The 11,862-nt window shown below is 43.3% G+C and overlaps 1 protein-coding gene across 5 annotated transcripts in view; it reads left to right on the forward strand.

Annotated features, from left to right (window-relative positions):
* TJP2 (tight junction protein 2) overlaps nucleotides 1–8,214 on the forward strand; it is a 106,969-nt gene extending 98,755 nt beyond the window's left edge. For 3 of the 5 annotated variants that reach the window (XM_032164232.2, XM_032164231.2, XM_032164230.2), the window contains exons 19-23: nucleotides 1,001–1,213; nucleotides 2,360–2,470; nucleotides 4,027–4,356; nucleotides 5,813–5,898; nucleotides 7,221–8,214. In XM_032164232.2, coding sequence (XP_032020123.1) covers nucleotides 1,001–1,213; nucleotides 2,360–2,470; nucleotides 4,027–4,356; nucleotides 5,813–5,898; nucleotides 7,221–7,386 — 906 coding nt within the window. In that variant the 3' untranslated portion in view covers nucleotides 7,387–8,214. The remainder of the gene's footprint in view (nucleotides 1–1,000; nucleotides 1,214–2,359; nucleotides 2,471–4,026; nucleotides 4,357–5,812; nucleotides 5,899–7,220) is intronic. The other 2 variants (XM_032164235.2, XM_032164234.2) reach the window with 1 other exon arrangement.
* Nucleotides 8,215–11,862: the final 3,648 nt, after the last annotated feature.

The following is an 11,862-nucleotide window of genomic DNA, read 5'->3' on the forward strand; positions in this document are numbered from 1 at the left end:
ACTTTTAATGTAGTAACTAGTGTTACATTCCAAGTACACTAATCAGAGCTTACAAGATCTCATGCTGAGCTCCACAGCTTACTAAGGACATGGGAAACTTAGAGTGCAGATGAGAGGTGAGGTTGAGTAACTTGGAGAATATGGCTAAACATTAATAAAAAGAAGAAAAGCTAATGGAGTTGGAATTACTTAGAAAAAAAGGTTGGTTGAGAATGTGCCATCGTTTTGGGAGTTTGAATGGGTGATATGAGAGCGTTAGGGAATTTGTCTAGGCCTCTAGAATTGGATCGCTTCTCCCTTGGGGAGATAGCTCACACACGGCTGTGCTGCAGGGAGGAAAAAGGGAGATTCTATTACCTGTGGCCCCTTTTATTTTAGAAGCTTTTGGTGCTAGTATCCTGTACACCAGCTGAACTGAGGTAGTTTTGTGAGACTTTACAGTGACTATTTTGTTGCAGAATTGACTAAGTTTTGCTCTTTGAAAACTAGATGTGTAGTCAAAGTATCTGGCATCTATGGAGTGCTTCCAGTTTGGAAGGCTCTATGCAAGCTTCCCTGGGGAGGACAAGTTGAACAGTACATAGCTTCTGCCTTTGAGGGTCTGAGAATCTTATAGAGGCATGGATGTGAGTGTAGCATAAGGCAGTGCGCATGTGTTGATATTACTAGGAGAGTGGTACCAGGAGAACAGGCTGTAGAGGAGCTGGATTCAGAAGAAAAGCAAGACAGTCTGAGGAAGTGTGGCTCAGCCGTGGTATGGAGGATGGATGGTAGCACAGATAGGCTGCAGGGCCCCTAATTTGAGTTCCTGCACAAAAATGACCTTAATATCAACATTGTACCAAAGCCAAGTGATTTCAGGGAGAAAAATAAAAGATGCCTTCCCTGGCGAGCACATCAAGGTTTCAGTCGCTTGGCTGTGTCCTTGGGAATTTTCTTGAGTCTCCACTCCCAGGAGCCACATCAGACCCCACTGACCCTCCAACACAAATTCCTCTAGATGGAAGGGATGGATGATGACCCCGAAGACCGCATGTCCTACTTAACCGCCATGGGCGCGGACTATCTGAGTTGCGACAGCCGCCTCATCAGCGACTTTGAAGACACGGATGGCGAAGGAGGCGCCTACACTGACAATGAGCTGGATGAGCCAGCCGAGGAGCCGCTGGTGTCGTCCATCACCCGCTCCTCGGAGCCGGTGCAGCACGAGGAGGTGAGGCGAGGCAGGCCACGGGCAGGAGCAGGAGAGCCTGGTGTTTTCCTTGCACTCTCGTGGACAGCTGTGTGTTCAGGGAGCTGTGGAAGGCATTCCTAAGGGTTGGAGCAGATGACTTCCAGGGAGTCTCTCGCTTTGATTCCACGCTGGCATGGTTGCAGTCTGTGGGAAAGTGGGGCAGGCAGGTGGACTTCAGAAGAGCTTGAGGGGTCAGCACTCCTCACACCCATGCCCTCAGGTGTGATGGATAAACAGAATGGCTTTATGTGCTGGCTGTCCAAATTACCAGCGGAACATTCCTTCCCATGCAGTATTGTTGTATGTACTTGTAACCTTTGATTAGGTTTCTGTCTGTACTCTTAGATGTCCTTGCTTTTCTTCCCCATCCTGCCTTTAACCTTTCTAATCTTGCCAAAGCTCTTGAGTGTTTCCCCATCAGTTTCCTTCTCTCTTATATTTCAGTTTTTTAATTGAGTTCATGATCAAACCTTCATCTGATCACATGTACTGTGCATCCACTGTGATTAGTTTATGGGATCATTGAAATCACATTGACAGGCACTGTAAAGTCACAGCCAAGTTAGCAATTATTAGTTGCACCTCAGAGAATGTTGGAATAATGATCTTTGAAGATGGGATTGTTCATATATTTGGATAATTATTGCCATGGATTTCTCTCTAGCATTTTAGCTCATTCCAGTAAATGATTTTTTTTCTTTATGAAATAGAACTAACAAAAAAAAAAAAAAAGAAAAAAAAAACCAACAACAACAAACTGAAGGGGGAGAAAAATACACCGTTAACACAGCAACAAATTAGTTTATGCTAGACAAGTTGTAAAGAATAAATTAACTCTCAAATGCCTATAGACATGGATATTAGTGACACAAGAGATTTTAGACTTTTGGAGGGTTCTTAAAAAATTGTACTTTAAGGGAAGAGACTCTACATTGGATGCAGCCAGTTTTTAAAAATGTGTCTGAAGCATTTGGTGATGGTTTCTGCCTGTTCAGTAAAGAAGCACCGGCTCAGAACCTCAACTTCTGAACTTACTCAAGTTTGGAGAACTCCTCCAAAGCAGTCGAGTGCTCTGTTCTCTCTGCTTGGATGTTCTTGTTGTGAATGAACCTTTATGTCTTGTAGAGCATAAGGAAACCCAGCCCAGAGCCACGAGCTCAGATGAGGAGGGCTGCTAGCAGCGATCAACTTAGGGACAGTAGCCCGCCCCCAGCATTCAAGCCAGAGCCGCCCAAGGTACGTGGCTGGGAAGCCCAGGATGGGAAGGAAGAGGAAGCAGATGCCTCTGAAGCCTCCTGGACGGCCAGGGAGGAGCATGCACACTGAGATGGTGTTTAATTACGGTTCTGACTCACTGTGTTCTCTATTAGAGCCTATCTTTTGGCCTGTTGGGTGAACTCCCAAATTAGGGAAGGGCAAAAAGGAAGGAAAGGCGATATTAGGAGAGCATATAATTTTAGGACTCTTAATGTTTATTTAATTTACTTTTTTTGTTAGAAAAAAAAAAAGACTGTAAAGAAAAAGATTGAAAAATACTGTACTGTATACCCAGAATCACCAATTGCAGAACCTGTTTTTCTTTTGCTGTCCAGCTAAAGTTTTCTGCCCACAGTCTGATTTAGATGCACCGGATAATTCTTACTGGTGATTTGCTAAAGAGAATAATCATCACCACTGCTTACAATGCCTCTCATTAAGAGAGCTGCTTATTTGTTTAATAAATCATTATCCAGAACAGAATCAATATAAAGACACAAGGGCTTATATCAAAAGATTATTTACCTCCAGTCAGAATCAGAGCTATGACTCTATGTTTTTCCTTATAGCCAAATAAAATCTATTTAACTCAATAATTTATTATTTATTATTACTATTTTTTGAGACAGAGTCTCACTCTGTTGCCCAGGCTGGAGTGCAGTGGTGCAATCTTGGCTCACTGCAACCTCCACCTCCTGGGTTCAAGTGATTCTCCTGCCTCAGCCTCCCGAGTAGCTGGGACTTACAGGCGTGCACCACTATATTCAGCTAATTTTTGTATTTTTAGTAGAGACGGGGTTTCGACATGTTGTCCAGGCTGGTCTCAAACTCCTGGCCTCAAGTGATCCACCCACTTCGGCCTCCCACAGTGCTGGGATTACAGGTGTGAGCCACTGCGCCCAGCCTAACTCAATAATTTAGATGAGAAGAAAGCCATAATTGATTGTGTGAGCCATCAGAAGTAGTAAATGTGATAGGTACTAAGTAATAATAAGTGACCTCATAAAATACATCAGCAAAAATTTGCAAGCTGGGCAAGACTGGAAGTGTGAAGGAAAAGTGGCTATTAGCGTGAAGCAGTGCTCTCCTCGCTCCCCACCCCAGTCTCATTCCTCAGCTGGACATGGGTCTCAACTGGCCGGCTCATGTACCCTCAGTGCAGCAGTGACCTCAGAAGCCCACTCTTCCAGTCCCAAAGCCTGAATTGTTCTGAGATATTCTCCAAGATGCTAATCTCCTCTAGAACAAAATTATTCCAGGTCTGATCTTACCTCCAGCAATCACAGCCCTCCCAGCACTTTCCCTACTCCTTTTTGGCTTCCTGACATTCCTAATAAACTAGTATAGGAAGGGAGGTAGGGCTCAGGAAGCCTGGCCAGTGGCTATTTGCCCTGCTGTATTATATTCCTTGTCAGAATGGTATTTGTGGACCACCTTTGGAAACTGATCAGGAAATGGAGTGTATTAAATCACTAATATAAATTTGAAAATAAACTTAAAAGTCCAAGGTGAAAACGTGTCATTGCTCTCCACAGGCCAAACCCCAGAACAAAGAAGAATCCTATGACTTCTCCAAATCCTATGAATATAAGTCAAACCCCTCTGCCGTTGCTGGTAATGAAACTCCTGGGGCATCTACCAAAGGTTATCCTCCTCCTGTTGCAGCAAAACCTACCTTTGGGCGGTCTATACTGAAGCCCTCCACTCCCATCCCTCCTCAAGAGGGTGAGGAGGTGGGAGAGAGCAGTGAGGAGCAAGATAATGCTCCCAAATCAGTCCTGGGCAAAGTCAAAATATTTGAGAAGATGGATCACAAGGCCAGATTACAGAGAATGCAGGAGCTCCAGGAAGCACAGAATGCAAGGGTAATTGTTTTTAAGCTACACATCATCAATAAGAGTTTTAAATAAGTTTGATTTCAATATAACAGCGAACAACCCCTTTTCCACTGCCGCAGACGTGACAGGGATGTTCACACGCACTGCACCAAAGGCAGGTGCTATGTATGTCACTTCAGATGGCCAGCTCCCAGCACGTCCCTTGTTCTTCCAATGAAGAAAACTTGACAATATAGGGGAAGAAGATTCTGCTGTTTATACACAGAACTTTGTGTAGGGTTCTGGAATGAGGAAGTGTGAGGAGAGAATCAGTGCCTCTCAGAAGTCGTTTTAATTAGAATGTGATTTTTTTTTCTTTTCTCTTAAACGTGTAGCTCCCAGATTTACCATAGAAACCAAGCAAACTTTGGGTGCTAAAACAGAAAGGCCCATAGATTGTACTTTTTGAGCTGTTTGAATTTGTATACCATATGCACATAGAACTTTTCAAACATCAAAGAAGAATTTAACTAAAGGTCTATGGAGTATATTTGCCCAGTAGATGTGGGAGTTTTCTTTCAGGTCTAGCACAACAGCAGCAGTACATCTGAGCATTTTTCGTTTCTTGTGGTAAAAGATACATAACATAAAATTTACCAATTCAACCACTTTTTTCTTTTGTTTTATTTATTTTGTTTTGTTCTGTTATGAGACAGGGTCTCCCTCTGTCACCCAGGCTGGAGTGTAGCAGTGCGATCACAGCTCACAGCAGCCTCGACCTCTCAGCCTTGATCACCTCAGCCTCCTGAATAGCTGTGACCACAGGCACATGCCACTGCACCCAGCTAATTTTTCGTATTTTTTGAAGAGACAGGGTTTTGTCATGTTGCTAGGCTGGTCTCGAACTCCTGGGCTCAAGCAATCCACCTTCCTCAGCCTCCCAAAGTGCTAGGATTACAGTCATGAGTCACTGCACCCAGCCTCAACCATTTTAAAACGTTCAGTTCAGCAGCGTTAAGTACCTTCACATCGCTGTTCAGCCATCACCACCATCCATCCCCAAAACTTTTTTATCCTCCCCACGTGAAACTCCGTACCCATAAAATACTAACTCACCACTCTCCTCTCCCCGCAGTCCCTGGCACCCACCCCTCTACTTTCTGTTTTTTTTGTGAATTGGGCAGTGTAGGAACCTCCTATAAGTAGAATCATACACTATTTGTCTTTTTGTGATTGGCTTATTTCCCTTAGCATGATGTTCTCAAGGTTCATCCAGGTTGTAGCATATGTCAGAGTTTCATTCCTTTTAAATAGTTTTCCTGTCTGACGTGTACTGCACATGACCATGGAAATGAGGAAGCCGCTTCTGTGTTTCCTCTTCTTGAAATGGGTTGGGAAAATAAGTAGGATATGGGGAAAGGGTGGGACCAGCAGGAAACCAGCAAGCAGAGTGCCCAGTGGTTCATTCTTTCACTCTTGTTCTTTTCTTTTTTAATTACCACAGATTGAAATTGCCCAGAAGCATCCTGATATCTATGCAGTTCCAATCAAAACGCACAAGCCAGACCCCGGCCTGCCCCAGCACACAAGGTAAGGGCTGCCTAGTGGGTGCAGGTCTAAGGCGGGGACTTCTCAAGGAATGGGACTTGAAGAAAGAATTTCCTTTACCCAAATTTCAGAGTAACAGGAGGATTTTTTTTTCCACTGGTCGACTGTTTGCCTTACTCATTCCATCAAATTTAATTGTAAAGATTACAGAGTCAAAATTTAAGCATAGTTTGCTTGTGTGCTAAAACTCTGACAAAGTGTAATCACTGATGTTTCAAGCCGGTACATTTGACACATTGGAGCCTGGTTATGTTACATTGCACATGGTTAGCACATGAGCAGAATTCCTAGGGCTTAGACCTGTTTTGTCTTGTTTGCTGACTCTCAGCCAAGCTTCTTAATTCCTTTGCATCATCCAGCAAAGTCAGACCACTTGTGCTGCCCTGAAGTCTAAAGGGACCGTGACAAGCAAATGAGCAGTCTTGGTAAATGCCACAAAAACAGTAGGAATGTTCACAGTGTCTTCCTGTTGAAGTTTTATACTGGATTGCTTCCTGCTTCTGAGAATAGGAAAAAAAAAAAAAAAAGTCACATTTTCTTGTGGCCATTTTTTTTTTTTTTTTTTTGGAGACAGAGTGACCGTCGCCCAGGCTGAAGTGCACTGGTACAATCTCGGCTCACTGCAACCTCCGTCTCCCAGGTTCAAGTGATTCTCGTGCCTCAGCCTCCTGGGTAGCTGGGATTACAGGTGTGTGCCACCATATCCAGCTAGTTTTTTTATTTTAAATAGAGATGGGGTTTCACCATGTTGGCCAGGCTGGTCTCAAACTCCTGACCCCCACCCGCCTCGGCCTCCCAAAGTGCTGGGATTACAGGTGTGAGGCACTGTACCTGGCCTCTTGTGGCCCTTCTAACTGGAAGCTGAAGTCTAGTTTTCTAGCGATAGAAAACTGGAAACAAATTTCTTCTTTTCCAGTTGAGTGGTAACACAGTCAACCAGGTTGCCTCTGGCAACAAAGAGTTCTTGGTTATGATGGACTGAAACTGGCAGAGAACTCTCGCTGCTGGGTGAGACTAGCCAGGGAGCTTAGGGGTAAGGAGGGCACCCCCTGTCCAACAGGGAGATTCTTAGGTCAGGGAGCACCTGGCTGGCTTCCTCACTCACCGCCCAAGTGGGCATTGGATCTGACCTATTACGAACCTGGAGCAGGACCAGGGATGCCCCTGGTGGCTCTGCAGAATGTGGCTCAGAGGTAAGTGATCTGCTCGGGATGCTCAGTCACTGTGCTCAGAGCCATGCCTCCCCGGGCAGCCGGAAGACGTGGAGGTGCTCTGGAATGTCTTTAACACCCTTTTTTTGTTAGTTCCAGACCCCCCGAGCCACAGAAAGCTCCTTCCAGACCTTATCAGGATACCAGAGGAAGTTATGGCAGTGACGCCGAGGAGGAGGAGTACCGCCAGCAGCTGTCGGAACACTCCAAGCGCGGTTACTATGGCCAGTCTGCCCGATACCGGGACACGGAATTATAGATGTCTGAGCACGGACTCTCCCAGGCCCGCCTGCCATGGCATCAGACTAGCTGCTCCTGCCAGGCCGCCGGGATGGTTCTTCTCCAGTTAGAATGCACCATGGAGACATGGTGGGACTCCAGCTCGTGTGTCCTCATGGAGAACCCAGGGGACAGCTGGTGCAAATTCAGAACTGAAGGCTCTGTTTGTGGGACTGGGTTAGAGGAGTCTGTGGCTTTTTGCTCAGAATTAAGCAGAACACTACAGTCGGATCCTGTTACTTGCTTCAGTAGACCAAAATCTGTATTCTGTTTGCGTACTTTTAATATGTATATTAAGAAGCAATAACTATTTTTCCTCATTAATAGCTGCCTTCAAGGACTGTTTCAGTGTGAGTCAGAATGTGAAAAAGGAATAAAAAATACTGTTGGGCTGAAACTAAATTCAAAGAAGTACTTTATTGCAACTCTTAAGTGCCTTGGATTAGAAGTGTCTTAAATTTTCTTCCTTTGAAGCTTTAGGCAGAGCCATAATGGACTAAAACATTTCGACTAATTTTTATACCAGCTTAATAGCTGTAGTTTTCCCTGCACTGTGTCATCTTTTCAAGGCATTTGTCTTTGTAATATTTTCCATAAATTCAGACTGTATATATCATAGCTGTACTTGATAGTTTGGCTATAAGTGCTCAACAGCTTGAAGCCCAAGAAGTTGGTATTGAAATTTTTTGTTTGTTTCAAACCAAGTGCTGCACAAAAGCAGATACTTGAGGAAAACACTATTTCCAAAAGCATGTGTATGGACAACAGTTTTATAATTTAATAAAAAGGAATACATTGCAATCCATAATTTTCTTTGTGGTGGATTTGTATGCTACTTCCTATTTTTAAATGCAACTTTTATTTCTGTTACTAATCATAGAAGTGAGTACTTATCTCCTTGTCAAACATTGGAAAATGGAAACGTGAAAAAGAAAATTATACCCATAATCCCATCCCTCAGATACTTTTGGTGTATTTTCTCCAATTACATATTTGTGGATGTCTGTGCATATGATACTTGAGGGTGTACTGTGTTTGTAGTTCTATTTCCTATTTTTTCTGTTTATCATTCTATCACTAACGTTTCTCAGGTGGTTACGACTGTGCAGCAAGGTAGTTAAAGCGTGGTGCACACATCGTCATTAACAACCACAGAGCAATATATCCCATGACTGCTTCATAAGTGAGCAATTCTGTTGTTGGCTGTTCTGATTATTTCCAGGTTTTTGCCTTTTTTTTTTTTTTTAACATGAAATGCACCTCTTTGTATGTAATTCAGTTTTGTATATCATTGATCAGCATTTCAGTATTTTTCTGCAGGCAAGTTCTCGAAGTAGAATTACTGAGTGAAAGTATAGGAACATTTTTAAGGCTCTCGATGTTTACTGCCAAATGGCTTCCTAGAGAAGTTGCATCGATTTACAGCCCTACATCTACTCTTCCTCTTCCTCTTCCTCCTCCTCTTTTCTTTTCCTTTCCTTTCTTTTCTCCTTCCTTCCTCCCTCCCTCCCTTCCTTCCTGCCTCCTTCCCTCCCTTCTCTATCTCTCTCTCTCTCTTTCTTTCTCTCCCCCCCCCCCCCCTTTTTTTTTTTTTGTCAGGGTCTTGCTTTGCTGCCCCCAGGCTGGTCCTGGTCTTGAACTCCTTTAGCGATCCTCCCACCTCAGCCTCCCAAAGTGTTGGGATTACAGGTACGAGCCACCATGCCCAAACACCACTTAAATTCTTGAAGTACTAAAATAAATTTAGAATTTAAGCAAGACAGATTAGGAATTTAGACTTGTATTAATGAAAAGAACAATGAACTTGGAAAAGGAGAAAAGAGTCTTGGCTCCATTAAGGGTCTTTGATGATATGAATTGACACAAAGGAGTTGGGCTTGTGTTTTAGTGGTGGTAGAAATTTGGCTTACTGGTAACTGAGTTATACTATAAAGGTGTCCTTGTTTATGTCTCTTCCAATATGGGTGCTGTCACTTATAAATCATTTAATGTATCTTGAATTTCTGAACACTCCTCAGGGCACTGACTAAAATTTGCATATTGCATAAATAAAAGCCACCTTTTGTGAACAGGGGAAAAATGTACTAGTTAACTATATGATAATACTGTTTGCTTGTGTTCTTTAAATCCAGGAATGAGCCCTTTGCAAACATAGGTGGGGAGGCGAGGAGGCTTTCAGCAGGAGCTGGGTTGTCGTCTGGCTCCAGCAATTTTGTGATGCGGGCAGTGCCACTATTCCTCAGAATGTCCAGCAGTGTACCTGACGGACCCCCAGTGCTTTCACCACCCCTGTTTATGCATATCCTCCTTTGTTCTGGGAAAGATTTAAAGCTGCCTACAGTATACATGGAACATAATGAAAAAAATGATGTTAAGCAAATGAAGAAACAGGGAGAAGAGTATCAGTAGAGGGAAGATAGAGGCATGAGTGAGAGCCGTGTTCACTTTCTGCGCTGTCAGGACTCTGCAGCTCTCCAGAAGCCAGTGTGGCCCCGGTGGCACCTTGCATCTATGATAGAATTATGCCTGTGCTTCTAGCCCAGTGAGATAGATGAGCGATGGGTCTTCCAGAATGATATCAGATGCTACTGATGTCACTAACATCAGTAGTAATTTGACACTAACAAATTTCTTTATATGAAGAAAAGTTGATTAGGAACAGTCCATTTAAGCAATTGCAGCTGTCTTTTAAGAGAAAGGTTCACAGTCAATCTGCCCCCTCCTTTTCTAACCTCTTTTCAGTTGGGGTCATTTTGCCAGTTCTAGCTTTCATATATATATGTGAAGAGAAAGAGATTTATTTTAATGAATTGGCATACAGGGTTGTAGGGGATTGGTAAGTCTAAAATCTGAAGGGTAGACCAGCAGGCTGGAGACCCAGAGGCGAGATGCAATCCAATCCTCCTAGCTAGTGTGAGGTGAGTCTTTGTTCTGTTTTAAGGCCTTCAACTGATTGGATGAGGCCGACCTACATTTCAGAGGGCAATCTGCTTTACCCAAAGTCCACCAATTTGAGGGTTAATCTCCTAAATAAAACAACAACAACAAAACTTTTACTGAAACAACCGTAATAATGTTTGACCAAATATTTGGGCATCGTGGCCCAGCCAAGTTGATGCATAAAAATTAACCATCGCAGTGCCTCATCCTGTTTACCATGTAGGCCACCCTGCAGCCGTCCTTTTGGTTTAGTGTTAAAGCATGAGTGAATGAATGAACCAGAAAAAGGGAGAATTATTTGCATATATTTACACATATGTATAGGTTTTATACAATATATATACTCTGGATATACATATATTATAAATTATGTTTTTGTTTTATTATTTTTTGAGACACAGTCTCACTCACCCAGGCTTAAGTGCAGTGGTACAGTCACAGCTCACTGCAGCTTCGATCTCCTGGATTCAAGCAATCCTCTCACCTTAGCCTCCCAAGTAGCTGGGACTACAGGTGTGTGCCAGCATGCCCAGCTAATTTTTTTATTTTTTGTAGAGAAGAGGTTTCACCATGTTGCCCAGACTGGTCTTGAACCCCTGGGCTCAAGCAATCCATCCACTTCGGCCTCCCAAAGTGCTGGAACTACAGACTGCAGAACTACAGAGCCACCACACCCGGCCTATATTTTGTTTTAAATAAAGATGAGCAAATTTGATGAATAGAAAAGCATTAAAAATGGGCCGGCGTGGTGGCTCATGCCTGTAATCGCAGCATTTTGGGATGCCAAGGCAGGTGGATCATCTGAGGTTAGGAGCTCGAGACCAGCCTGGCCAACATGGTGAACCACCGTCTCTACTAAAAGTACAAAAAATTAGCTGGGCGTGGTGGCGGGTGCCTGTAATCCCAGCTACTTGAGAGGCTGAAGCAGGAGAATCGCTTGAACTCAAGGGGCAGAGGTTGCAGTGAGCTGGTGCCATTGTACTCCAGCCTGGACAACAAGAGCAAAACTCTGTCGCAAAAAAAAAAGAAGAGCCTTAAAAATGAAGAAACAAAAATGAAAGAAATTTGAATAATAGAGCTGAAACTCCAATAAAAATAAAATACTTTATATTTAAAAATATTTAGTGAAATAAATGAGACAAAAGGCTGAATGGCAAATAATATGTATATATGTTTGTGTATATATGCAGAGACACAGATAAAACATTTCCATCCTGCCTCCTTTTATTTTAAATCTCATTTATATATACATAGAAAATTGGCACATTTTATATTCCCCACACTAGTGACTGCAAAGGCAATTAGAGCACTTTGGCATTTATTTTGTGCAATAAGAAGTGAAATGTGGTTTGATTGCTTCTGCACTGTCCTCGGATGCCGTTCCACCTTCGAGAGTCCAGGTTGCTCTGTCCTTCTGAGTTTGAGTCTCTCTAGGAAGGATATCTGGGGAAGAAGATCCTGACTGAAAGTATCCTGGGGCCGGGTGCTGTGGCTCATGCCTGTAATCCCACCACTT

The sequence above is a fragment of the Hylobates moloch genome, unplaced genomic scaffold (genome assembly GCF_009828535.3).
Source record: "Hylobates moloch isolate HMO894 unplaced genomic scaffold, HMol_V3 SCAFFOLD_10, whole genome shotgun sequence".
Classification (NCBI taxonomy): Eukaryota; Metazoa; Chordata; class Mammalia; order Primates; family Hylobatidae; genus Hylobates; species Hylobates moloch.